This window comes from Canis lupus, chromosome 8 (genome assembly GCF_011100685.1).
Source record: "Canis lupus familiaris isolate Mischka breed German Shepherd chromosome 8, alternate assembly UU_Cfam_GSD_1.0, whole genome shotgun sequence".
NCBI classification, from domain to species: domain Eukaryota; kingdom Metazoa; phylum Chordata; class Mammalia; order Carnivora; family Canidae; genus Canis; species Canis lupus.
Window position 1 is genome coordinate 37882288 of NC_049229.1, and position 25903 is coordinate 37908190.

The window sequence follows — 25903 nt, forward strand, 5'->3', positions numbered from 1 at the left end:
AAGGGTAGAAAGAGAGGTCAATAAAGGCTTCGGAAGGCATGCCAGACAGTCAAAGTCCCAGGATATCTGAGGTTGTCCAATCTTAGCAAGGTGATATCAATTACTTTGACAAATCAATAAACTCCTATGTAAAACTATTACTAACACCTTACATTTATAAAAAGCATGATCGTTTTCAGGGAGCTTACCCATCTCCATAATGGGTTGGCAGTGTTTCTGATCACTGTGCCAAGTCAATGGGGGAATGGAATCTGGGATTTGACCATCACTTTAGGACACCAACTCCCATTGGGGCAAAGGATACAGGGGAGCTAGAAGCCTAAAAAGAACAGTAGAAAGAAATGGGGAAAAGAAGGCAGGTAACAGGGAGAGGAGGCAGGATACTGAAAACTCATTCTGAGTACAATAAAGAAAATGGGAAAAACAGAACCTCTCAAGTTAAAGCAGGGATGGAGGGATGGGGTCAGCCTGTACATTCATTTATTCCAAAATACTGAGTGTGCTGAGTGCTAGATATACAATTAGGAACAAAACCCTCATGTAGGCTCATAGTGTGGTGCCCTGTCTGCTCACCCACCTTACCAGTTCCAAGGTGACCTTCAGAAATCTTCAGCAACTCCAGGGCAACTTAAAAACCACTGAACTCAGTGTTGTTCACTGCTAAAAAAAAAAAAAAAAAAAAAGCAAAAAACAAAAAACAAAAAACAAAAAAACCCCAAAAAATGTATTTAGGGTGTATTCCTATCAAGCAAAAAAAAAAAAAAAATCTTGAAAACAACATTCATTAAATGGAATGAGTAAGTCAATGAAATAAAAAGCAGAGCATAAGGAATACAGTCAATGATACTGTATAGCAATGTAATGGGACAGATGATAACTATACTTGTGAACAGAGCATAATGTAAAAACTTGTGAAATCATTAAGTGGTACACTTGAAACTATTGTAAAATTGTGTTAACTATATTCAAATAAAAAAATAAATAAATAAATAAATATAATTGTAATACCAATAAATTATTCAAAGCTGCTAGATATTCTAAACTGATTTCATCTTCTTTTCCTTCCCTAACTACTACTAATAATTTATCTCACTATGAACCCAATTCTGGATTTATTGTATAAATAAAATACAACTGTCTGAAAATAAAAATCAAGTAAAAAGTACAGAAAGAGATGCATTACCAAAACTCCCTAAATCAGAGTTCATGCATTCATTTATAAATTTTGAAACATTCTTGTTACACAAAGAAATTATGCAAGCTGCAAAAGAGCTTTTCGTTTCAATAAAGCAATTAAGTGCATTAATTGTCCTGTGTTATCTCTTAAAGACAGCACAATTAATTTGTCATTCCTACCAAGGCCCCTGTGCTTTTGTGTGGCTCTCTATCTTTAGTTATCTCAAAGCACTTTCCCAAACATTTATTTTATTTTTATCCCTTGTTGTAAAGCTGCAAGACATGTTCCATGAAAGACTGGAGAAGCTGACATTATTAATTCAGAAACAAAAAAAATGGCCAAATGTGGCTCAGCATGTCCCATAATTAAACACAGTTTCAGGGACACGAGGCTTGGTTTTCATTCTCCTGCTACCAAAAACCTACCGCATAGTAAAAATAGGAGCTTAAAATCTATCACACTTCTCTAATAAATGGAAGATAAATTATGCTTGTTCTTTAAAATACAGGGAAATGTATCTGTTTTTTCACGATTTTGTAGGTAGACTCTCAAAACCCTAATTGAATATGAAGTGTCTAATAGACCATTTGTGATGAGAAGAAAATGCCTAGAAATTAAACATGATGGAGAAAAGTTTTAAAGACAACTCCAGCCTGGTATGATCCAGTTTTGAGTCATCAACATTCTGGGAAATCTCAACTAAGCCTACAATTTCTCATGACCATAAATGACTCACTGAAATCACATACCTCTGGACATGGGAACAGCAGAAAACCATCCCAGGGAAAGCATAACACTTGAGAACCACACTGGCATGGCTCTCCACCCAACCCCCATACTGTACTCAGGGCCTTGGATGAATCCAGACTGACCTCTATCTCAGGGTCCACCTGACTGGTTATGACCTGATTCCAGAATGGACAAGGACAGGTCCTTTCACCTGCCAGCCTTCTGCGTCAAGATATAATGAATAAAATACATCTTACTTTGCCCCTTTTGAAAGGGAAAAATATATTGGTGGCTGGATTTTGAAGATTCTGAGAATACCAACAATAATTTTTATGCTTGAAAGCTTAAAACATGCTTCTTATGTTTTCTTTTATCTGACCTTGCAGCAACTCTGTAACATACATAGGACTGCATGATGATAACTATGACCAATGTGCTTGTACTGGCTTATTCTAGGACATAGTGATGCAAAGGATATACATTCTGGTTTCACTTTGTATAGTGCATTTGGGTATCTATATTGTACTTCCAGATTCAATTATGTAAAGTAGTTTTCCTTTGGTATCACCAAAGTTTTGAGAGTAGGAAAAAGATTTACTTGATTTTGTATCCTTGGGCCTTAATATCGATATTTATATTTATACCTATATGTCTCTCTTCTTCTCAAAAAATAGAAAGAAACAGACATCAAAGCCCTGGGGACACAAGTAGGTATATACACATGAATTCCTATTCCATAGTGGATACATACAATTATAAAACATGTCAATTAAGTGTTTGATTAAAAGATGAATGAAGACTTAGAAATTCTCCCTTTTCCATTAAGCAGAGTGTAATAAGAAAAAAATAAACAGATTTGCCACACATTAAGGAATGACTAGCCTGCATCTCTATGGACCATGTTTTGTTGGTTAATTGGAATTCAGACCTATCACAAAGAATAAGAGAGAGAATTCCATGTAAATTGTTCTGTGTTTAACTAAAAGACATATGCCTCCCTATTCTACTTCAAAACTAATTAAAGTACATATTCATTTTAAATTGAAAATAAACCACAAAAGGTTTAAAACAAACTAATGTATGGCATTAAACCATATGGACTTTCTTTTGCACAAGTGCAGCTTGCAGACTTAACTGTTCTAAATGTTTCCTCCTCATCCTTGAAAATTCTCCAAAAGTACACTGTTATATTCTTCTCCTTGAATATCACAATGAATATTCTTTAACACCTGATTTGTGTCAGCCTAAAATATATATTTATATATAATAAGATATATAATGGTATATAGAGGTATAGGTATAGATATAGGCAATACAGACACATATTCATTCTGTATTTCCCAGCTAGAAGATAGAGAAGTTACAGTATTAAACAACCCTCTCCCACTGCCACTGGCACATATACCTGGTATCTTTAGAGCCTTAAATTTCCAGTGAGTAAATATTATTTTTTTTGCCCAAATGACAGGATGATCCACAGTCCAGATCTTGTCACAAGGTAGCTTCTAATCAACCCATGTGGACACAATTCTGAAATCTGAAGTTAGATTTCCAATTATGGATTTCCAGAAACTACAAATAGTAGTGTAATGTTTTAGTGTTTTCTGATACAATATTAAAGAAGAAAGAAATACCAACATTAGGGAACATAAGATCTGAAATAATCAGAGAAAAGATTTTGCAGGTACTGGCATTTTTGTTGTTAATGCACATAGATAAGTTTTTCTTCTTGCCACTACAGGCTTGCACTAGCTTTAAAAATGACAAAGTCTACATACTGATACATGCCAGGTAAATGCTCATGTATTGTGAAATACCATAAGTAAACATTTCAAAATGTTTCAGGCAGGAAATATTGCAAGTGGTTAGTACAGAAGGAGAACACAGGGGAGAAAGGAAAGAAAAGGATGCTAGGAAGGTAAAAAGGATAGTCTTGCATCAACTACCCTACTCTTTAATTCCAGGAAGTCAAAGTAATCCAATGCTAAGAAGTCTGATAAACTAGAATTGCGTCTTTATAGTTGCTGTGATAAATTCACGAGCATTTTAGACGGTTGACACCACAAAGCCCTACGTTGGATTCAGTTAAAGAAGCTGCCAGTATTTCAAAGCCTAAATAGAGTCTGTTTGTTTTTTTAAACGCAGATGGTTAACTAGATTGTTAGGAAATCTAAAATCCCCAAAGAACCAATGTTTGAAAAAATGCTAGAACAGCAAATAGTAGAAAGAAGAAGGACCCCCACTGTCTTAGTCCATCCAGGCTGCCTTAACAAAATGCCACAGATTGGGTGGCTTAAACAAAAATAGTTTATTTGCTCACAGCTCTGGAGGCTGCAACTGGGGTTCCAGCATGGTCGGATTCTGGTGAGAGCTCTCTTACTGGCTTGCAGAATGTTGCCTTCTTGCCATGTCCTCACATAGTGGAGACAGAGCCCTGTTAGCACTTTCTCTTGTTATAAGAGCGCCAGTTCTATCAGATTAGGGCTTCACTCTTATGACTTCACTTAACCTTAATCAACTCCTTAAACACCCTATCTCTGATACAGTCACGTGGTGGAGGAGTGAGGGGAAGAGATATGGCTGGGACCTAAGTATTTGGAAGGAACACAATCCAGTCAGTCCACAGCACCTGCTTCTTGGGCTGTGAGTCAATGTTTATGGATGACCCAAAGGAAACACAAGTCTTTGACTCCTGTTCTGCCTCTTTTCTACTTCAAGTAGAACACTACTCAGGTCACAGTACTAGAACACCACTCAGGTCACAGTACAGATTATAATGATATAACGAGCACCTGAGTGAAAGGACATAAATCTAACAGGAGACAAATTAATTTAAAACAAAACAAAACATTAAAAGTGTTCCTGTGTTCTGGGTCCCATCATATTTCAACCCAAGACACTGTGGAGACTCTGCCAAAGAGATAGCTGTCCCCTGCCACAGCTATCACAGATGTTTGAGGAACTTGGAGTCAGCAAAACACTAGGAATAAGGCAAACCCAATTGGGATTTTAAATAAGAATCACAAAATAGGGCAGCCTGGGTGGCTCGGTGGTTTAGTGCCACCTTTGGCCCAGGGCGTGATCCTGGAGACCCAGGCGGGATCGAGTCCCACATCGGGCTCCCTGAATGGAGCCTGCTTCTCCCTCTGCCTGTGCTTCTGCCTCTCTCTCTCTCTCTCTCATAAACAAATAAAATCTTAAAAAAAAAAAAAAAAGAATCACAAAATATCATGAATTCCAAGAGCAAACTGGTGAACTACCCTTTGACAAGATTTAGAATGGATCAGCACCCAGAAATGAGAGGAATGATCTGATCTCTAAGACTCATCAGTGGGATCCTGCAGAAGTCAAGTTGGGATAATCTCATTTCTTGCTTGATAATCACTGCACTGTGCAGATTCACCTATACTTTGGTGAGACGGTAAACAAAGTTGTCAGTGAGAGCCTGGAAGGGAGTTACATGGAATGAATGTTCAGTTAGGTAGATTCTAATTAGTTGCATGCCCTCACTACAAGATTGTGACTGACAATGTCCACCTTAATAGAGGTTTCTAGTAAGAACAAAACTAAATGGCTATTTAGCATTTACAATGTACCAGGCACTGTTCTAAGTACTTTATATGAATCAATTTATTTAGTTCTCTAAATTCCATTAAATAGGTAATATTACCCCATTTTACAGATGGGAAAACTGAAGTTTAAAGAGGTTAGAGTGGGCAGCCCCGGGGGCTCAGTGGTTTAGCGCCACCTTCAACCTGGGTTGTGATCCTGGAGACCCAGGATCAAGTTCCACGTTGGGCTCCCTGCATGGAACCTGCTTCTCCCTCTGCCTGTGTCTCGGCCTCTCTCTCTCTCTCTCTCTTCACTCCTCTCTTTTCTCTCTCTCTCTCCCATTAATAAATAAAATCTTTAAAAAATAACAAAATTAAATAAAAAAATAAATAAAGAAGTTAGAGTAAGAGCTTCTGCCCTACCCCCACCCCCAAGGTTCCATCAAATCTGCTCAAGATCCCCAGTGACACCTTGTCTGAAAAGTCCAACCATCAGTTCCCAGGGCTCATTCTGTTTGATCTGTAAGTGACACTTTCCACAGCTGTTCACTCGTTCCTCCTTGAAACATTTTCCTCACCTGGCCTGCAGGACACTCCCTCCTAGGTTTCTTCCTACCTCACTAAGTGCTCTTTTTCAGTCTCTTTGGTGGTTTTGCTTTATCTTACTGACCAGTCAATATTGGAATGCCCAGGGCTTAATTCTTAGACCTCTTCTCCATCTACATTTAATCCCATGGAAGTTTCAATCAGTCTCAGCCATATTTTAAATATGAGTTCTATACCAACAATTCCCAAATGTATGTTTCCAACCAGAACCTCTCCCCTATGATTCAGACTTCTCTACCCAATTGCCCATTACATGTCTGCACTGGTATGTCCAACAAACACCTCAAACTTAACATGACTCAGCAGAATTTAACTCCTAATTCTATGATATCCTCCCCTCAAAAATCCCTCTGCTTTCTTCATAATCACTTCCATCCCTTGAGATAAGCAGACCACAACAAAATAAACTTGAGTCATCCTTAATTTCTCTCTCCCTTTAACATCCCACTGATCTGTCAGCAAATCCTGTTGGTTCTAGCTTCAAAATATAACTAGAAGTACCACACACCCTGTCCACTGCTACTACCTTGGTCAAACCACCATCATTCTCTCAGTAAGATTATTGCAATAGCTTCCCTGAGTTGTCTTTTCCTTCCCTTGTCACCCTAGAGTTTACTTTCAGCATAGTGGCCAGTGTGACCCTGTTAAAAAATGCCAGATCATGTCATTTTCTGCTCAGAATCATCTAGAAGTTCCCATCCACAGACTAACAGGGTCTCCAGAGCTCTGCATGATCTGGTCCCCAGTACCTTTCTGTCCTCATCCCATACTATTTTCTACTTCACTCTATCCCAGACCCTCTGGTTACTCAATTTATCATGGGGACATAGCCTTTAATCATGATACTTTTAAGCCTGCTTTTTACCACTAATCATGATATTTTTATGAGTTGCCCTTCCCCTGCTTTATATCTATGCAGACAAAGTTCTATCTGACAACAGAAGAGTCCCAAATACCACAATAGTGAGACATTTTGTTTTCACTCCTGCTGAGCCAGGTAGGCCCATACTCTATAAACCTATTTACTTGAGACTTAAGCCAAAGATTTTAAAGGCAGTGCTTATATAACAATGTTCACAAGATAAAGCTTCACAGGAATCCCTGTGATTTTCACTGCAAAGCAGCTTTCATCAAAGGCACATATGTTCCCACCCTACACCGACTGCCTCAGTGAAGCATTCCAGCTGACAGTATTCCAGCCCCACCACAAACTGAGAAACACCTATAACAGGTTTATCAACAAAATCCAAGCCTCACTGTGCTGAACTCACCGTGGACTATAGGATGCTATTTATTAAAGGCTGACAGAAGAAGAATTTTAGCCACTGCTTTAAGTTTAGCCCAGAGTACTGAGAGTGGTTTTCCTTTCTCTCCTTTATTGCTGACCACTCCTAGTCCTAAGAGTATAACAGAAGCCTGACTTTAAGAAATTGAAAATACGTAAGGCTAGCTTCATCCATGATGTTGGTAAATTGCACACTTTCCTTAAATTCTAAAGCAGAAACCTACATGAAAAAAGATTAGACTTCTGCCTCAATCTGGCTAACAACACAGACTGATCATTTTTACAGGGTTAGTCAATATATTTAAGGGATTGGGTAAATATGCCCTGTTGGAGATGGGCTTGAGGACAAATGTAGCTAGCATCAGAGAAAGCCAGGCTCTCATAAATATAGAAGGAAGAATGCCAGAGAAAATGATCAAGCAGAGGTTGTCATAACAGTACAGAACTCCTAAGGAACAGAGGCCACATGGTAGAGCTGAGAAGCCAACCAGACGGTGGAGCAGACTGACAGGTTAAGTAGACAGTGAACCTCTGATGGGCTTAGCAAGGTTAAGATAGTCCCTACCAATCTAGTACCCTGAGACAAATGGAAAATAGCAGGGGAAACTTTTAGATTAAAAGTTCTATAAATCTGGATAATAAACAAAGGTAAGAGAAGCAAGAACCAGGAGAACCAACACATGCCAAAGGGACAGAGAGGCTCAACCAAAGATAGAGGATTGACCACATATAGGTGTCTCTGCTTTCTTCCAAAACTCAAAAAAACGACAGTTTTTTGTTTTTAAGTCATAAAGCCACAAGAATGAAAAAAATAGAACACACAAAAGTGAAAATTTGAAAGCTAGAGAACAGAACAGGTAATAACTGACTTAGCAGACCCAAAAAAGCCTTATCCTAAGCCAGCAAAAGGGAAAATTAAGATACAAAGTGATTTGCTCTATAGAACCTGCATATATCCCAGATGGCTACTACTGCTACCCCTTGGAATTGGGGGGAGGTGTACAAGGATGGAGCTGAAATTGGAGGATCTATTGAAAATCTATTTTTTTAAGATGTTATCTATTTACTCATGAGAAACACAGAGAAAAAGGCAGAGACATAGGCAGAGGGAGAAGCAAGCTCCCTGCAGGAACCCAATGTGGGACTTGATCCCAGGACTCCGGGATCATGCCCTGAGCTGAAGGCAGATGCTCAACCACTGAGCCACCCAGGCATCCCTGAAAATCTGTTTAAGAAGCAGATGGATATCTATCTCCTATATGCCCTACCTAATTCCACAGAGCCGGCAATTCCCTTTCTACCCCCCACAGCAGACTGAAAAGGATCTCTGGACTGGGGGAAGACCAGAGAATAAATGTGTCATACTGAAACCAGGGGCATTATGAGAACGTTTGTACTCTAAATAGCAAACCCTCAGCTCTATTCTCCTTTCAGCTTCCAGAAATCTGGAGCAAGGCTTATATTCTGCAGCCTGGAAACTGGAAAAATTCCTCTCTGGGGAAATTGACAGCCCAATAGAAATGATGTGAAAATACTGATGTTGAATATTCTCCATAAAATAAGCCAACAGATATCTCTTCATTAAGGCCACAGTCATAAGTCCAGCCATAAATAAACAATAAGGATTCTTAGATATATACATATAGCCTCAGGCATAAGAAACAGAGACCAAACCTCGCAAACCAAAAATCAATTTGAAGGACACAGAGACTATGTGGGGATCTGAAAACTATTCTACATCCTCAGAAAGGGTAAAGAAGATTTTGAACCAAAAAAAAAAAAAAGAAGAAGATTTTGAACCTATAAAGCAAAAGCAGGATGTTGTAAGAAGGAACACAGAGAACTCAAGAGTTCTTGGAAATTGCAGAAATTAAAACTCAGTAGAAAGATTAGGAAATGAAAAAAAATAATAAAATAAATAAAATTTTAAAAAAAAGAAAGCTTAGGAAATGAGCTTGACAAAAAAAAAAAGAAAGAAAGAAAAAAGAAAAAATGAACTTGACAGAAACTTCCAGACTATAGAGAAAAAAACAAAACAAAACAGAAAATTGTAGAAAGGGAATAAGAAAATCAATCCAAGAGATCAAATATCCAAATAATAAGTATTTTAATAAAGAAAAAATAGGAATTTATCCATAACTCAAGAAAATTTCAAAGAGGTGGAGAATAAGTATTTCCAAATGATAGAACATACTCATTGAGAAGCTGGAGAGATTCTAAAGTCTCGAATAGATGAAAACAGACCCATACAAAGAGACATTGCCATATTTCATGATGCTGAGTACCTAAAGAAGATTCTTAAGTTTTCCAGAAACAAAGAGAGAAGGAAAACATATTTATAAGAATCAAGAGTTGAATACAATCAGTCTTCTAAATAATTCCACCAAAAACTCAAAGACAAGGGAAGAATGCCTCAAGAGTCCATCATAAAATAAAGGACATTCTTAAGTTCACAGATGAAGGGAAACATCAGGCTGAGTGAGAGCTGCAGGTCAGTCTATGGAGACAGAGAGTCCAGACTGGGGAAAGTCAGAAGATTCCAAGGAAGTAGCCTCCAAAGACAAGAAGTTGATAACTATCTAATAAAAGTGAATTGACATGAGTGTTACATGATAAAGGAGAAGTACATGGAGCACTAAGAAAAAAAATGACATAAAACCAAATGTTGTATCAGAAAATAATCATAGTAAACCATATGACTCCATCGCTAATAGTGTTTACAGTCATGATAATGAAAACTGTTGATGTAGCCAAAATAATGATCTCAATATATTTAGAAGATAGAAAATTGGAAAATGTAGACATGTGTACATAATGGTGGTTAAGGGACAAGGTACAGAAAAGAGAATTATATCTTAATCTTAAAAGATAGAAGTCAATAGATAATGACTAAAACTGAAAATCCTCTTCAATAATATCCTATTTAGAGATAAAAAGATAAATATCACTGAAAAAGTGAAAATATTTTAAAGTGATCTCTCTGGGAAATGGAAAAATATATAGGGAATAGGAAATATATATTTTTTGAAATAAACCTTATAGCACTATTTGGCTCTTTATGTGCATATATTATTACTTTGATTTAAAAATTAAATTAAAAAATAGGCAGACAATCTGAATTACCACACATATTAAATTAAAAAGAAGCCAGGAAAGCCAGAGGTCTGGAAAATATTCGGATTTCCTTCCTTTCCTCTGTGGGCCCTGGGTCTCTTCCTGTTTATCTCAGTTCTGTCATCTCTGGGGTTGTCATATTAACCAAATCCTATTCTTTTTTAACCAAATCACCTTCCTGTCTCTGGAAATTTCTCCAATGACTAAATTAGCAGTTAAAATCACACAGCTTTAGAAAGTCTTTCACCAAACATCAGAAGCCAAAGAAATTTCCCTTTGGGTGAATGATACACTTGAACATACTTGTTTCAAAATGCAAATTTCTCCCAGATACACGTATACAATTTTGTTTCTTTAGCAAACAATAATAATAACAACAACAATGATATTTATGCTTCTGATTTAGATTGAAATAGTACTAACTTTATGTGGCCTCTAAGAATAGAATATCCAAACTTTATCATTAAATTCTATGTGTGGTACAGTTATTTCCAAACCATTTAAATCCACAGGTGGGTCTCTTTCCATAGCCAATGAACAAAAAGGGATTGGGAGGTTGCAGTTCATCCATTTATGCCAGGACTCACCCATGATTGTGGGTCAGGAACAGAAACAGAAGTCAGTGCTTCTAACCCCTGATTCTTCTAATGGCTCCTCTGCTGTCCTCCCACAGAAACAGTGGCAGTCACTTTTCAAGAGGAGTATGGATACAATTGGGAACAAAGAAAGCAGCGTAGCTTCGAGTTTCAAATTAGACTTTTTTTTTAAGCCCATAGACAAAACAATAATCTTGAAAGCATAGGTTTCCTTTGCAAGAGCCAGGCCCTTGAGACAGCAAATGGCTTTTTTGTTATTGTTGTTCTTGTTGTGTTTTATTTTTACTGTTAAAACCTTAGCTCTTTTCCCAGAAAACAGTGGGCAGTGAAACATAGGTAGGCAGAAAAGGAAATACAGATAGAAAAAGAAACTTGAAATAGGGTAAGGGGAAATCCAAAAGCAACGGAGGAGTGTATCCTGCTTCCCATCCAGCACTCTGGTACGTGACAGACAAAGAGTAAGGAGTACAGGGACGCCTGGGTGGCTCAGCGGTTTAGTATCTGCCTTCAGCCCAGGGCATGATCCCAGAGTCCTGGGATCAAGTCCCATGTAAGGCTCTCTGCATGGAGCCTGCTTCTCCCTCTGCCTATATCTCTGCCTCTCTCTCAGTGTGTCTCTCATGAATAAATAAATAAAAATCTTAAAAAATAAAAAAGAGAAGTACAACCATAGGACAGACACAGCATGAAAGATACTTTTGAAAGGTGGAAAATAGTGAAGTGGTAGGTCACAAACTAATTGAACCTTCTATAGAAAAATGAAGTCAGCCACATATTCATGTATCTAAGTTCTATTATATTAAAATTTAAACCCACCACTAAAATGCTTAGATCTGGAGAATTGGTATAGTTTTGCTTTTCTCTGAATACACAGCCTTTTCAATATGGAGTATCAAAAAACCTATTCACTTGTTCAAAACTAATTTATTGACTACTTACTATGCTCCCATTACACCAGGGATACAGAGGTGAATCAGATAAACAAGCTCCCTACCTTCATAGTTCCCACCTTAGCTGGGGAGACAAGCAGAAAATATGTAGGGAAAAAATTAAAGAACATAATTATAGCCCATAATAAAAGGATAATGAGATAGAGAAGATAAGAGACACTTTGGACCTACTAAGGAAGAAAGCCTATCAGGAGAGCTGCCCTTGATCATTCAAAAATTTGTTCCCAATATCACACTTTCCAATACTTAAGAGACAGAGTATAATGATCCAGCAAAAGAAATAGGAAAAAAAAAAAAAGTAGCCAGAGCAGTGTGAGAGAAATCAGGGAGAGATAAACATCAAGAAACCAGAGAGGTTTCTGTATGAGTGAAAAGTGTCTGAAATTTAGCAAATATATTTCAAGTAGTGGAAGTAGAACTCCACATTTAATAGATAGCAAATGAGGATAAGAAAGTAAAGACATGTGCTACAGGAAGCTTACTTAAAAAAAGAATTTGTATTTAGATCACAGGCAAAGAGAGTGCAAACTCGAGTGTCTATTCACCTATGTGTATTTTTTAGGATTACATAGACATGAGCATGATTATGAGCTGATTGAGAAAGAGCCAGTAGAGAACTAGAGAGACTGAGAACACAGGAGAAACAAGGGCAAATCAGTGGGGGAAATAAAACACTGAAGGACAAAACAAACCCATGACCACACCCTGGACTCTAGACTCACATACATAATTGCCCACTCAACATGACCAGTGATCATTCGCAACTTAGCATAGCAGTTGCTTGCACCAAAAGCCAGAAATGAATCCTGACCTTTGGCTTTTCTCATACCTTCATGCTGTGGGTCCTAACATTTGTCCAGAGTCTAATCAATTCTACACTGCCATTGCCTCTCACCTTAACTGTTAACCTGTCTGCCCTCTGCCATCCTCGATCCCTTACAGTATGTTTCCACACAGCAGCTAGATCGATCTCTACAAAACCTAAGACAAATCATGCCATTCTTTAGCCCAAAACCCTCAAACACCTTCCCATCTGACTCCGAAAAAAGTCACTACTTTGACCTATAAAATCCTGTGTGATTTGGCTGTCCCCTCATTCCCAACATGCTTCCCTCTTCCGGCCCATCTTTGCAAGAGGGTCAGGAAAGTATAGGAATGCACATCTGCAACAACTACTCTTTCTTTTTCAGAGAAAGAAAGAAAGAAAGAAAGAAAGAAAGAAAGAAAGAAAGAAAGAAAGAAAGAAAGAAAGAAAGAAAGAGAAAGAGAGAGAGAGAGAGAAAGAAGGAAGGAAGGAAGGAAGGAAGGAAGGAAGGAAGGAAGGAAGGAAGGAAGGAAGGAAGGAAGGAAGGAAAGAAAGAAAGAAAGAAAGAAAGAAAGAAAGAAAGAAAGAAAGAAAGAAAGAAAGAAAGAAAGAAAAAGAAAGGCCATCTCCTGAAATGAAGAGGCACAGTCAGAGGTTTAGGAGAGGTGGGAAGAAAACATGTGAGAGTTTCACAAAAATAGCTACTCAGCAAAATGTGAGAGGGAGACAACCTAAAATAAGCAAAGATTTGTAAGAGTATGAAAAATGCATTTTAGTGACACTTGTTCACATAGCTGTGGTTTACTCCAACCAGTGCTCAGCAGTCCTAAAACAGGAACAAAAGAGGTAAGTAGATTCAGACTGGGGTTTTTTTAAGACACAGTGCAGCAACAGGACAACTGCTGATGGAATCTAGAATGCTAGTGTGTGTATGGGACAGGGCAGGTGGGGGGAGTGTTGTCTAGCTAGACCCTCCTAAGAAAAGGGTGTTGGGAAACACACCTACCATGGGGGTCCTCTGAGGCTTTTTCTAAAATTGAAAAGGCAAAGTCATGGGTAGCTCAATGTAAGAAAAATTCCCAAGGTCAACAGCACCTACTCCAAGATCTCATTAAGAGAGTCAACACGCATCTCCTTTGGCAAGATCTAGCTAGAGGTATAGCTTAAGTGTCTTTCCCTTACATTCATTTTACATCAGTAAGGCTCCCAAATTAGACTTCCACAGATTAAGACTTTTAGGAGTTGTTAAACATAAATTCAACTTTTAAAAAGATCGTATCTAAAAGGGTAGCTCCAGAACTAGCTTCAGAGAGAACTTTTTAAAGCCTCCATTATTTCCTGATAGTCAACCTGAACATAATTCTCATCCCATAAAAATCTTCTTACCTACAGTCATGTAGCCCAAAGCTACAACCATATACCTGGCACCTTTACTCCCAGGAAGACCTAACTCAGTCATCACAATTTATATAAATATTAATAGGTAAGAAGTAATCACTTAGGAACTGGCTTAGAGATTGTTCCAAAGAAAATCCCTCCCTGAGCATACCAAAGCAATTCTCAAATCCATACATAAGGCCTTCTGGGTATAACATTTATTTTAGGAAATTCTAAATATATTCATATATGGATTTGTTAATCTTTCAATCTTTGATCTTTCAATCTTTGAAAAATTTTGTATTTTATTTCTAGCAAAGTTAAAATCATATATCAATTGATCCTTGATACTACATACATAGGGAGCATCTAAGTCCCCAGTACTTTTTCTCTAGTAGAGCACAATTCCACCTACCATGTAACAACCTATCTTGGGCAATATACACCTTCATAAGAACCAAAACAAATTTATTGGAAGGTTACCATATAATCTTGTAAATAAAATTCTCTCTTGACTAAAATCCTTGTTCTTTGAAAGTGGGATTTCATAAAACTTCTTTCTAAGTCAATTTTATTTTCTATCTTATAACATGAAAAGAAAACTCCAAGTATATGTAATATATCTAATAGTCTAATTAGATATATTTTATTGAACTTAAATGGTGATTCAGAAAAAAAGTATCATTGGCAGTGAAAAATACTGTGTAAGTGTAATCTAGTTGTACTAGGTTCATGGCTACCGACAAAATTATTTTCCTTCATATAAGGAAAAAAAAAGGTACAGATCGCATAAAGGCAAATTCCCCATATGACTGACTCCCCTCAACTAACCAATGAAACTACCGTGGAGCTCACCAATGACCTCGTAATGCCAACCAAACCTCCTGATTCACTATCCCATTTATCTTGCTGTTCTCCCTTCTTTCTTGACACTCTCTTATCCTTTGTTGCAACAAACTCTTCTTCTGGAGTCATGCTTCCTTTTACCCCTCTCAGTTCTCTTCTTTACCATTCTGTGGCTTCCTTCCTTAAGTGTCACCCTTCACCAGCTTCATTCTGACTTGACCCTGCACTACCATGCCTCACATCTCTAGAACCCCAAAATACACTTTTAACTGCCTAACCTACTACGCATCACCAACGGAATGATTTGCAGGCACCTCACACTTAACATGTTCAAAATAGAACTATTCTCTTCCCCCAGGAATGGTTGCTCTTTCTTTCCTACCTCAGAAAAGAATTTAGTCATTCACTCAGCTGACTTAGCCAGAAACCTAATGGCCCATTTGTACTCTTCTCTCTACCATATTTAACACATTTACTCACTCACCAACAACAACTTAAAAAATGGATTGAGGAATTTTACATGTAAACTATTTTTGAGTATTCCAAATAACTCTGCAATGTAGGGGTCTCCATTTTACAGATGATAACTGATGTAAATTTTTAATAAGTGAATGGAGGTTTGTCTGACTCTAAACTCCATGGTCTTCTCATAAACTATGCTGTCCAGCTAGACTGTGGGAAGCTACAAATATGCCAAATCTGGCCTGCCACCTGTTTAAAGGTTTGCTGGAACATAGCCATGTACATTTATTTATGTCTTTGCCTGCTTTAACACTACAAGAGCAGAGATGAGTGGTTGCAACAGAGACTAATGGACCACAAAGCCTAAGATAGTTGTTATATGTCCTTTAACACAAGAAACAATTTGCCAATTCTGAAATTATACCATCCTCTGTATTCCTACCATCTCAGGTTATGGCTTCCTGAATTATTGCAACAGCTTCCTACCTGGTTTCTCTATCCACAGCCTTTATTTCCTCTAATCCATCTTCCACACTAAAAAATAAAGTTCTTATTTATCCCACAACCTTTAGGATAAAAGGCAAATTCCTTATCAAGCTATGCAAGGCTTTTTTGACATCCTAGTTCCTTCCTTCCTCCCCATTCACATTCACTGTCCATTCAAGCCAAAGTGAAATGCATGGAGTTCTATGAAAGGGCCAAGCCATTTTGCTACTGTTTTTTTTTCACATATGTTCTCTTTATTTCAAAAAGTTTCTAAGTCCTACATGTTATTGTATTTTTTTAAGATTTTATTTATTTATTCATGAGAATACACAGAGAGAAGAGAAAGAGAAGCAGAGACACAGGCAGAGGGAGAAGCAGTTTCCATGCAGGGAGCCTGATGCAGGACTCAATCCCACGTCTCCAGGATCACGCCCTGGGCTGAAGGCAGCGCTAAACCGCTGAGCCACGCAGGATGCTGGTGTTTTTGTATTCTAAGCTCAGGAGTCCCTTCCTCCTAGAAATCTTCCTGCACTGTTCAGGATAAGCTAGGTAAACTTCTTTCATTCATTCAACATACATTTAATGAGCTTATCAACTAGGTACAATACTTTGTGACAAATATATAATGACAAATAGGACAAACAGACCCTGTTCTTACCAGCTGTAGAGTTCAGCCCAACTTCTTTATTCATGTGTTCAAAATCTTAAGCTAAGAGCTAAGATGGAGATGAAGATGGAGAAAGAATAGAGATGGTGAAGGAGTTGTAGATGGAAATGGGAATAGAGATTGGGATGGAAATGGAGCTGAGAATGGGGATGGAGATAGGGATGAGGAAGAGGATGGAGATGAGGATGGAGATGGGGCTGGAGATGAAGATGGGGATGAGGATGGAGATGGGGTGAGGACAGAGATGGGATGAGGATGGGGATGGAGATGGGGATGAGGATGGGGATGAGGATGAAGATGGGGTGGAGATGAGGATGGAGATGAGGATGGGATAGAGATCAGAACAGAGATGGGGATGGGGTGGAGATAGGGATGGGAGTAGGGATAGATAGGGATGGAAATGGGAATAGAGATGGAGATGAGGATGGGGATGGGGATGAGAACAGAGATGGAGATGGGGAAAGGGATGGGGCTGGCAGTGGGAATGTGGGTGGAGATGGGGATGAAGGGAATGGGAGAGAAAGAGATGATTCAGTGATTCTCTTGTCTGACACTCATCACACCACTAACTTACTGAGGATCAGAAAGTATCTAGTTTGTCTCCTTAATAACAATTCTACCAGAACATCTGGGACAATGCTGGATGAATAAAATAATTTTGAGTGATACAGAGACACAAGGTAGTTCCAGAGACCAAGTCCTTGCAAAGAGGTCAGGCTAGTTAATAGGCCACTGAGAAAATTTCCTATTTTCTGGGAAAACTCAATCTTTAGAGACTCTGAGAGGTTTTGTGAAAATGTGACTAGGCATAAAAAGAAACATGAATATAAAAGAACATTCCTGCAAAAGATACAAGTTCTATTTTGAATAAGAAACAGGGAATAAAGTGCACATCACAGTCTTTTTCTAACTACTGGACTATACATCTGAAACTACTGAACCATGAAAAAAGGTACTTATAACCCTGAACTTTGTGTTCCACAAAATGTTTTTCCTCATAGGATACTCAGCTCATTAAATAAAAGAACCCCCCCCAAAAAAAAGGAAATCTTTTTTACAAGCAGAGGTAAAGCAGACACAAAGAATTGACCCAGTTTCCAAAATAAACATTAAGCTTAAAAGTCTCTCCATCTGGCTGAATCTAAAACCAGAAATGAAAATCAGCATGTTCACACTCTACTTCCTACCTACACCACAACAGCAAGAACAAGAAAAAATTCAACATGTAACTTAATATTAAATCTTAGTCAAATAAAGTCTCATATTAAGACATAATTTTTTTTAATATTGGAAAAGGGCAACAGTTCACTTGTTTTTCAGCAGCATTTATTTAATATTTTTATTTTATTTACTTTTTTTCTTCCAAGTTTTTATTTAAATTCCAGTTAGTTAACAGTTCACTTTTAAACCTTCCAATATATCCATGTGGGCCAAACTCTTTCAGAGCCCCCACTGGCCTGGTATACAGACTTCTCCCTGGCCTCACTCTCACATCCTGAAGTAAAAAAAAAAAAAAAAAATGCTTAGTTTCTATTACAAAAACACTTTTCTTTCCAAAAGCACATTTTCTGTTCTCTACAATATTTCCTGACAATGTCCCCTCTTAACTCTTTACTGACTACATTCTATTCAAAATAAACTTTACACTCCATAAAATAAGGTATATAATATACATGAAAAGCCCTAAAAAAAAAAAAAAAGAAAAGCCCTAAAACCTGTGACATTTCTTCCATTTCATTATTAATCACATTTCCAATAAACAGCCCAATTCTATGAAGAGTGGCATAACTGCACTAACAGAATCTTAGATACATAAAATGTTAGTACTGAAAGGGATCTTAAGGTCATTTATACCAACTCCTGCATTGCACAGTTGAAAAAACTAAAACCCAAAGAGATTCAGAGACTCTCCAAAGTCACACAGGCCTCTGTCCTCAACTTATTTTCCCAATCTGAGTCTCTGCATTTTCTATTTATTTCCTTTTCCTATAGAGAGAGATAAAAGCAATGACCATAATCTCAGCTTGGTTTTTTTCTGAACTCCACAGAGAATACTAAATTGGATCATCAACTAGAGAATATGATGCACTGCATCAGTCTCCTCTGCATGATGTTGAGTGACCAGTATGTAACTAAGTGCTCCCTGGTGGCTTAACCACCCACATGGAGATTTGAATTTCTCTTCATGCACATCTCACTGGTAGATGGTCCTGCTATACTTTTAAATGTGCTAAACCATTTGCCTACTGCATTATAAACCATATCAGTCAATTACACAAAGATCTTATACTGTTTGAGCTATCATCAATTACATCCTATTTGAAAATTACAGATTAGCATTATTATGACTACCTGTCTACCAATTAAATCTCACCAGTTTTCATATTTATAGTTTTCAGGTTAGCTTTGTTTTTCTTTTAAAGATTAATTGCATGGAATCTCATCAGGACAGATTCTGATTGCCATATACCACATGAGTCAAGCTGCCTCAATCTAGCAACCAAGCAGATCTTTTGGTCTTTGGAAAGACCAAAAATAAAAAAAAAAAATGCTCTTAAATAAAGTAAGTACCAAAATCTAATCGTGAAGCCCTTTGAAATATGCTGTCTGCATGTATACTAATATATTTAACAGTGTACTAAAACAAAACTAAGCAAGCAAATAGAGAAAGGAAGAAAGAAAAAGAGAAAAATTTATGATTAGACAAATTATTTTTGGCAAAAAGTTATTCATAACATATTTTTATTTTATATTTCTTTTTTAAAATTATAAGTAGAGATGCAAGTGTACAGATTTTTTATAATGGTTGGACTAAAGTAAAATACAATTTTTATGATCATTTAGTAATGAAGAAGAAACTAAGTAAGCAATTACTTCCTTGATAAATCTTTAGGATTCATAAAGATTCATTAAGACAAAAGGATAATCATATCAGAAAAAAATTCCATTCTCATATTGCTTTCTTTTACAATCATTACAAAAAATCGTAAGTGCACTAAGATGCTTTCTGAAAAGAAGCAAAATTAGTCAGTCAGCTAATCTTTGGAAAAAAGAAAATTATTAGGGGCTCAATAAGATTATATAAATGAAATAGATTAGAAAACATTTCATGAAGTCATCACAAAGTATTTGCTCTGCAAAAAGCAAAAAGATTACCCACATCTTGATCTCAAAAAAAAAAGTATGCTATTTTCCACAACTGCTACAGAACTAAACTGCAAAAATATCTTTTCACAAATGTCCTTCAGTAGTGAATTTCCTGAACATCAGCAGAGTCATCAAGTTCACTCACGAACGAACAAATGCCATGGGCAAATGATGGAACAAAGGATTTAAGTCTAATAAATCCCCAAGTGGCAGGTAAAAGAAATACATGGGATCCTGCTGACTTAGAAAGAATCAAGAGGGAACATAAGGTGACTGGGACTGAAGGGAGGCCACAGTCATAAGTTTTGTCTGAAGATTCGTCTGATACCAACAAGGAGAACTTTGAGACAATGTTCCTGGACAGAGTCCACATGCAATTCAGCATCAGGGGTGAAAGGACCTCGAGGTCAGTGAGGAAAGACCATTAAAGAAAGAAGAGGGCTCAGAAAGGACCTAAGAACTGGAAGTGCTGCCATTAAAATTTCTCAATTTTGCTAGAAGGCATGGGAATTTTAGATGACTTTCTCCAGAAAAAAGAGGCTATCATTTACAAGCAATGATTATTTTTCTCCACAGAATCTAGGCAGTTGGTTTCTCCACCAACCTTTTGGTAAACATTTTTCTCAGTTACTGTGTGGTTATAAGTGCTTCTCAAACACCACTCAGTTCTAGATTGACTAGGATGTTAGTAGAACTAAAAACAAGAAGCTTTCTGTTTTCTATCTCCCTCTTCCTTAACTCTCCTTCTCCATCACACATGCACACACAGACACACAGACACGTGCACGCACACACACACACACACAGGTATAAAGACATACATGCTAAGTTGGTGGCTCCATCTATGGCTGATAACACATATTGGGTTCTGGGAACTGTAGTAGTTTGTTTTGTTTGTTTTACTTGGTGCTATTGTAGAGGGGGAAAGTGATACTAAGATTACAAACAGTTGCAATAGGCACATTTGGTTGATATTTTGAGCATGTATGTCCAATAAATTTTGGAATTGTTAAAAGTTACCGTCACACTTCATGAGTCTTGACAGTTTTCTATCAGCTTCTTGGGTTGTTGCAAAGGAAACAAGCCATTAAATTACTAAGGACCCAAGGACTAAAAATAAAATTAAAAGGCATCTCCCTGGAACACTCCTGGCAATAGAAACTGGACTTGAGGCATAAAAAGAAAACCAAAGTCAACAGGTAAAAAAATGTCAGAAACTAGTAAATAAACAGAAAATTACTGCTCAGGTGTTACAAGAAAATAACACAAACCCAGAAAAGAAAAGGAGCAAGTTTGAGATCAGGCCTTCATCTTGAAATCAAGATAGGAACTAAATAAAGATTAAAAAAAGAAGAAGAAAGACTTTTAGATATAGGAATATAATTGGCCATACATGAAGTAGAGAAAGAACAGAACCAAAATGAACCAAATGAAATTTTGAAAACTCAACTGAATCTACATGAAAATTTTCAGTGTAGTTAGATTCAAAAGGTAGACAGTTAAAAGTAATGGGGGAAAGGATTGTTGTTGCTTTTACTAACTAGCCTCTTAGAACTTATAACATCAGGGGCTTAGAGACTTAGAGTTGGAGCAATTCAGCTATAGGAGCCACTACAATCTCAGAGGCAGACCTAGGTGAACTCAAGGCTTTCACAAAGGAATCAGAGCCAAAAACGAAGAGTGTGCATTTTCCTGGCATGTATCTTCATCAGAGACCTAACTGGAGTAGATTCAAGAACAGGATATTCTCATTATAACCATCAAGGACATCTTCAATTTCACTCATTCATACATTCAACAAATTGAGATTGAGTATGGCATTAAAAATATCCAGTTTAGAAGCTGGTATACAGAAGCAAAAATAGGCAGACAAAGGCACTACTTTCATGGAGCTTGCATTCTGTAAATATGTTCTCAGGTCTTAATAGGTACAACAGAAGATTAAAGAGCAAGGAATAAGGGTGATTGGTTTTGGGTTGTTGTTGTTTTTTTTTTTTTTTTTTTTTTTATTAGAAGGTACCATTTGGGAGGAACTCCAAAAAGGTGATTTGAGTGGAGACTTGCATGAATTCATGGCATAAATCAGAGGAGGGATGTTATAAGCAATGGGGAAGCAAGTGCAAAGACCCTGAGACAGGACTGAGCTTAATGTGTTCATAGACAGCTAGATGGTTAACATGGATGGAAAAGAATAAGCAAGGGCAGGAATAGAAGAAGGTGAAATAGGCAAAGCAAACAAGAGCCAAACCATTAATACTTTGATAGAAGGGGTAGGGAATCTAGATTTTATGTGATGTGCGATGGAAAACATTGCAGGGCTTCAAGCAAAGGAATGGTGTGATCTTATTTACTTTAAAAGGGCTACTCTCACTTTCTCTGACTGACTTATTTCAATTAGCATAATATTTTTTAACTCCATCCATCACTTCTGGGTAGAGACTGTGGGGCAAGAGTGAAAACAGAAGGAACATCAGAGATTACAGTAAATGTCCAGACCAGTGATGACTTAGTCTTGAGTGGTAACCTATAGAAGTAGAGAGAATCAATCAAATGTATTTTGAAGGTAAAACCAACAAGGCTTGTTATGAACAGATGTAATAAATGAGAAAAACAGGTATCTAGGATGATTCTCAGGTTTGGGGCCTGAGAAACAAACTGAATAGTGGTATCCTTCAACTCTATGCAGATTTTATTTTCCTATTACCTTTGGTTTAAAAATCTCAAGAACAAAGAAAGAAAAATCTAACTATGTTAGTCTATCCACTCTGCAAAACAGTCTGGCAATTTCCTTTGAAAACTAAACATACATTTATTATGTGTCCCGACAATGTCATTCCTGGGTATTTAACCCAGAGAATTGAGAACTTATATCCAAACAAAAAACTGTACATAAAATCTTATGGCAGATTTCTTTGTAATAGCAAAAACTGGAAACAATCAAAATGGCTTTCAGTAGATGAACAGTTAAACAGTGATCTATCCAACCACGAAATACTACTCAGCAATAAACAGGAACAAACTATTGACACACTCAACAACTTAGATGGCTTACAAGGGGTTATGGTGAATGGAAAAGGCCAATTTCAAAAGGTTACATTTTGCATGACTCCACTTGCATAACATTCTCAAAATCACAACATTATATAGATGAAGAACAAAACAGTAGTTGCTGTGGCTTAGGGATGCTTTCGGGGAAGGGGCAGACATGACTATAAAGGAGTAACATGAGGAAAGGATGGTTTTGGTAGTGATGGAACAACTCTGTATCTTAAGTTCAGTGGTAGTTACAGGAATCTATATGTGATAAAACAATACAGAATTATACACACATATCGTATTAGTGCCAATGTTGATTATACAAGATGTAACTATTGGAGGAAACTAGGTAAAGTACACAAAAGCCTTCTCTATACTATCTTTACAACTTCCAGTGAATTAATAATTGCTTCAAAATAAATTTTTTAATCTATTTTCAAGTACAAGGCAAAATGCATTATATAAATACTGAAAGTAGTATAGTAATAAATATCACATCTGACAAAATGTCATCTTCTGAATTTATAATGCAGCAATACATCTTACCACTTTAGGTGTGTAGGAAACAGTTTAATTAATCATCAGGATCTCTTTGTATGTAGGAACATATTTCCTCCTAAAAGCCCCTGAGGCAGACAGCACTTGGCATTCTCAGTCTACTACTTTATTTCTAAACAGCAAGTAGAACCTGTGCATTCTTGTTTCTGTACCTGCACAAAGGCATATAGAGAGACTGAAGCTAAACTGCCAACACTGGTGCTCCAATAGATATCAAAAACTCTAAACTCTGAAAATGTTAAAACTGCCTTCATTGACCCAAGATATTGACCTTTCACGGGCCACCCTACACTCCTGAACTCTTAACATCTTTCCCATCAGTGTCAAAATGTAAACCTCGGCAATGTGGAATCTCAGAAAGAATGGCTTAGACCACAAACCAATAACCATGACCCAAAGGCTTAACAAATGCTAATAACACTAATCATACCTCTACTGTAATGATCTTAAGGTTACTCTAAGGGTCAAAACTAGACTTGGATAAATCATCTAAGTCAACTTGAAGGCACAGATGATGGTGAAGTCTCCCTCAAAATCATCTTTTAAGACAGCTTTTTTGATATGTATCTTCTTAATGTTCTGATCTTCTGACACAATCTATTCTCAGTTTGAGTGGAGAACACATGGTCTTTCACTCCTTTAGAGAACATTCTATTCTCAAGAACATCAACCATTTAGTACTCAAGTATGCCTGCTAAATCCTGAACATTTTTGTCATCGCCAAATGAGTCTGCATTTACTAATCCTTTCATTCTCTCAAAGGGGCATATATTCAACCTAGAGTGTTTGTACTGAAGACTAGATTTAAAACTTTTTTATGAGTTTTAATTATAAAAAAAAAAACATAAAACTATCCTGAGATCAACGTTAGTCAAGAATTCAATTACTGACTAAAGTATTTTCTAAACTATGTATCTCCCATCGTATCCTGTCTGGTTTTTTTGGAATTTAACATTGCCAATAAAACCAATGGGATGTGCCAGGTGTTGCCTTTCTAGATGCTGGTCTCCCTTGGAAAGAACTCTGCCATATATGATGCTGTGAACAGAATTAAAGAGTTCCCATCCTGATTTTTGTATCACTCTATCCACACTGTTTTTCATGTGTTAATACATTCTAAAAAGTAAAATACATTGTTTTGCATTTTATTTTCTAAGGCTGAATAAAAATTAAACCAATGTAAAATAACAATGGATTAAAAGCCTTTCTGAGGACAAAGTAGTTTCATTTTAATCATGTTAGAGATTGGAGCCTGGAAAACTGCCAACAACAATAATTTTTTAATTAAAAAAGAAAAACAAGATACTTACAGCCAACCATCATCATGGCCACTGAAAACATCTTCTCCACATCTGTAGTAGGAGCTATGTTTCCAAATCCTATGGTTGTAAGGCTTGTCATGGTAAAGTAGAGAGAGGACACGTACAGAGAATCCTTGCTGGGTCCTCCTTCCCATATCCCTGCACTGGTATTATATCGATATGGAGTCCCAATGCTCAAGGCCAGCTGGTAGAGCCAACTGTCTATTTGGATGGTGTTCGTCACTTCATCGATGACCTCATAGTCCCCAATGCTGTACCATATACAGGCCAGCCAGTGGGCAACTAGTCCAAACACACATACCAGGAGCACAAGGACTGCTGCTCCATATTCTAGATAATGGTCCAATTTCCTAGCAACACGGCCCAGTCGCAAGAGACGCACCACTTTTAAAGAACTGAAGAGACTGCTGATTCCCTAAAGAAAAGAAAAGAAATGACATGACACTTTCAGAAAAGAAAAGGCTGGGAAACAATTCAATGGTTTACCTTCATGAACTTAATTGACCATGTATACACCAAGAACATACATTTTAAGTCAACAACAACAACAAAAAAAAAGGTAAAGAAACTTTTTTTAAAAAAAGCAGATTTTCCCACCAAGAAATAAGATATTTCGGAATAATTAAATAAGACAACTTTTCATTAGCTAAGGAAATTGCTCAAATGCAATATATACAGAGTATAGAAATAGGATGATGAAATCAGACCTTTTATCACTTCTTCCTATAAAACTTTTCCTCTACTTGAAAACCTTTATTTTTATTTCTCACTTTATAATAACCATGAGCACCAAACTTCTGAGAAAGGAATCCCAATCTTACTGGCAAGCAAACAGGAAATACTTCTGTGCATATGAGGAGAATGAGCAAGTGCCATTGTTGCCTCCACTACCTCCAGTCACAGTCATGATAAGCACTAAATTTGTAGAGCTCTGAAAAAGTTAGGAGTTGAACATAGAATGGGTACATAATCTACAAAATCCAAAATCCTATCATCCTCTAGCAATAGTCATAGAAAAGAATACCATAAGGGAGCAGCAGCAAGATAATTCATATTTTGCTGAGAAGCTTAAAATCCAAATACAGCACTATCCAACTGCAAATATAGCATACATTTTCTTCAATCACTCCAAATCCCATAGTTATTTTTTGGAGGGGGAAGCTTATAATAAGCCATGTGGGGAAAGAGG

The 25903-nt window shown here is 37.2% G+C and overlaps 1 protein-coding gene across 1 annotated transcript in view; it reads right to left on the reverse strand.

The window, feature by feature from the left end:
- KCNH5 (potassium voltage-gated channel subfamily H member 5) overlaps positions 1–25903 on the reverse strand; it is a 273633-nt gene that overhangs the window by 169117 nt on the left and 78613 nt on the right. Inside the window, exon 7 of the mRNA XM_038544896.1 lies at positions 24703–25129. Within this exon, the coding sequence (XP_038400824.1) occupies positions 24703–25129 (427 nt within the window). The remainder of the gene's footprint in view (positions 1–24702; positions 25130–25903) is intronic.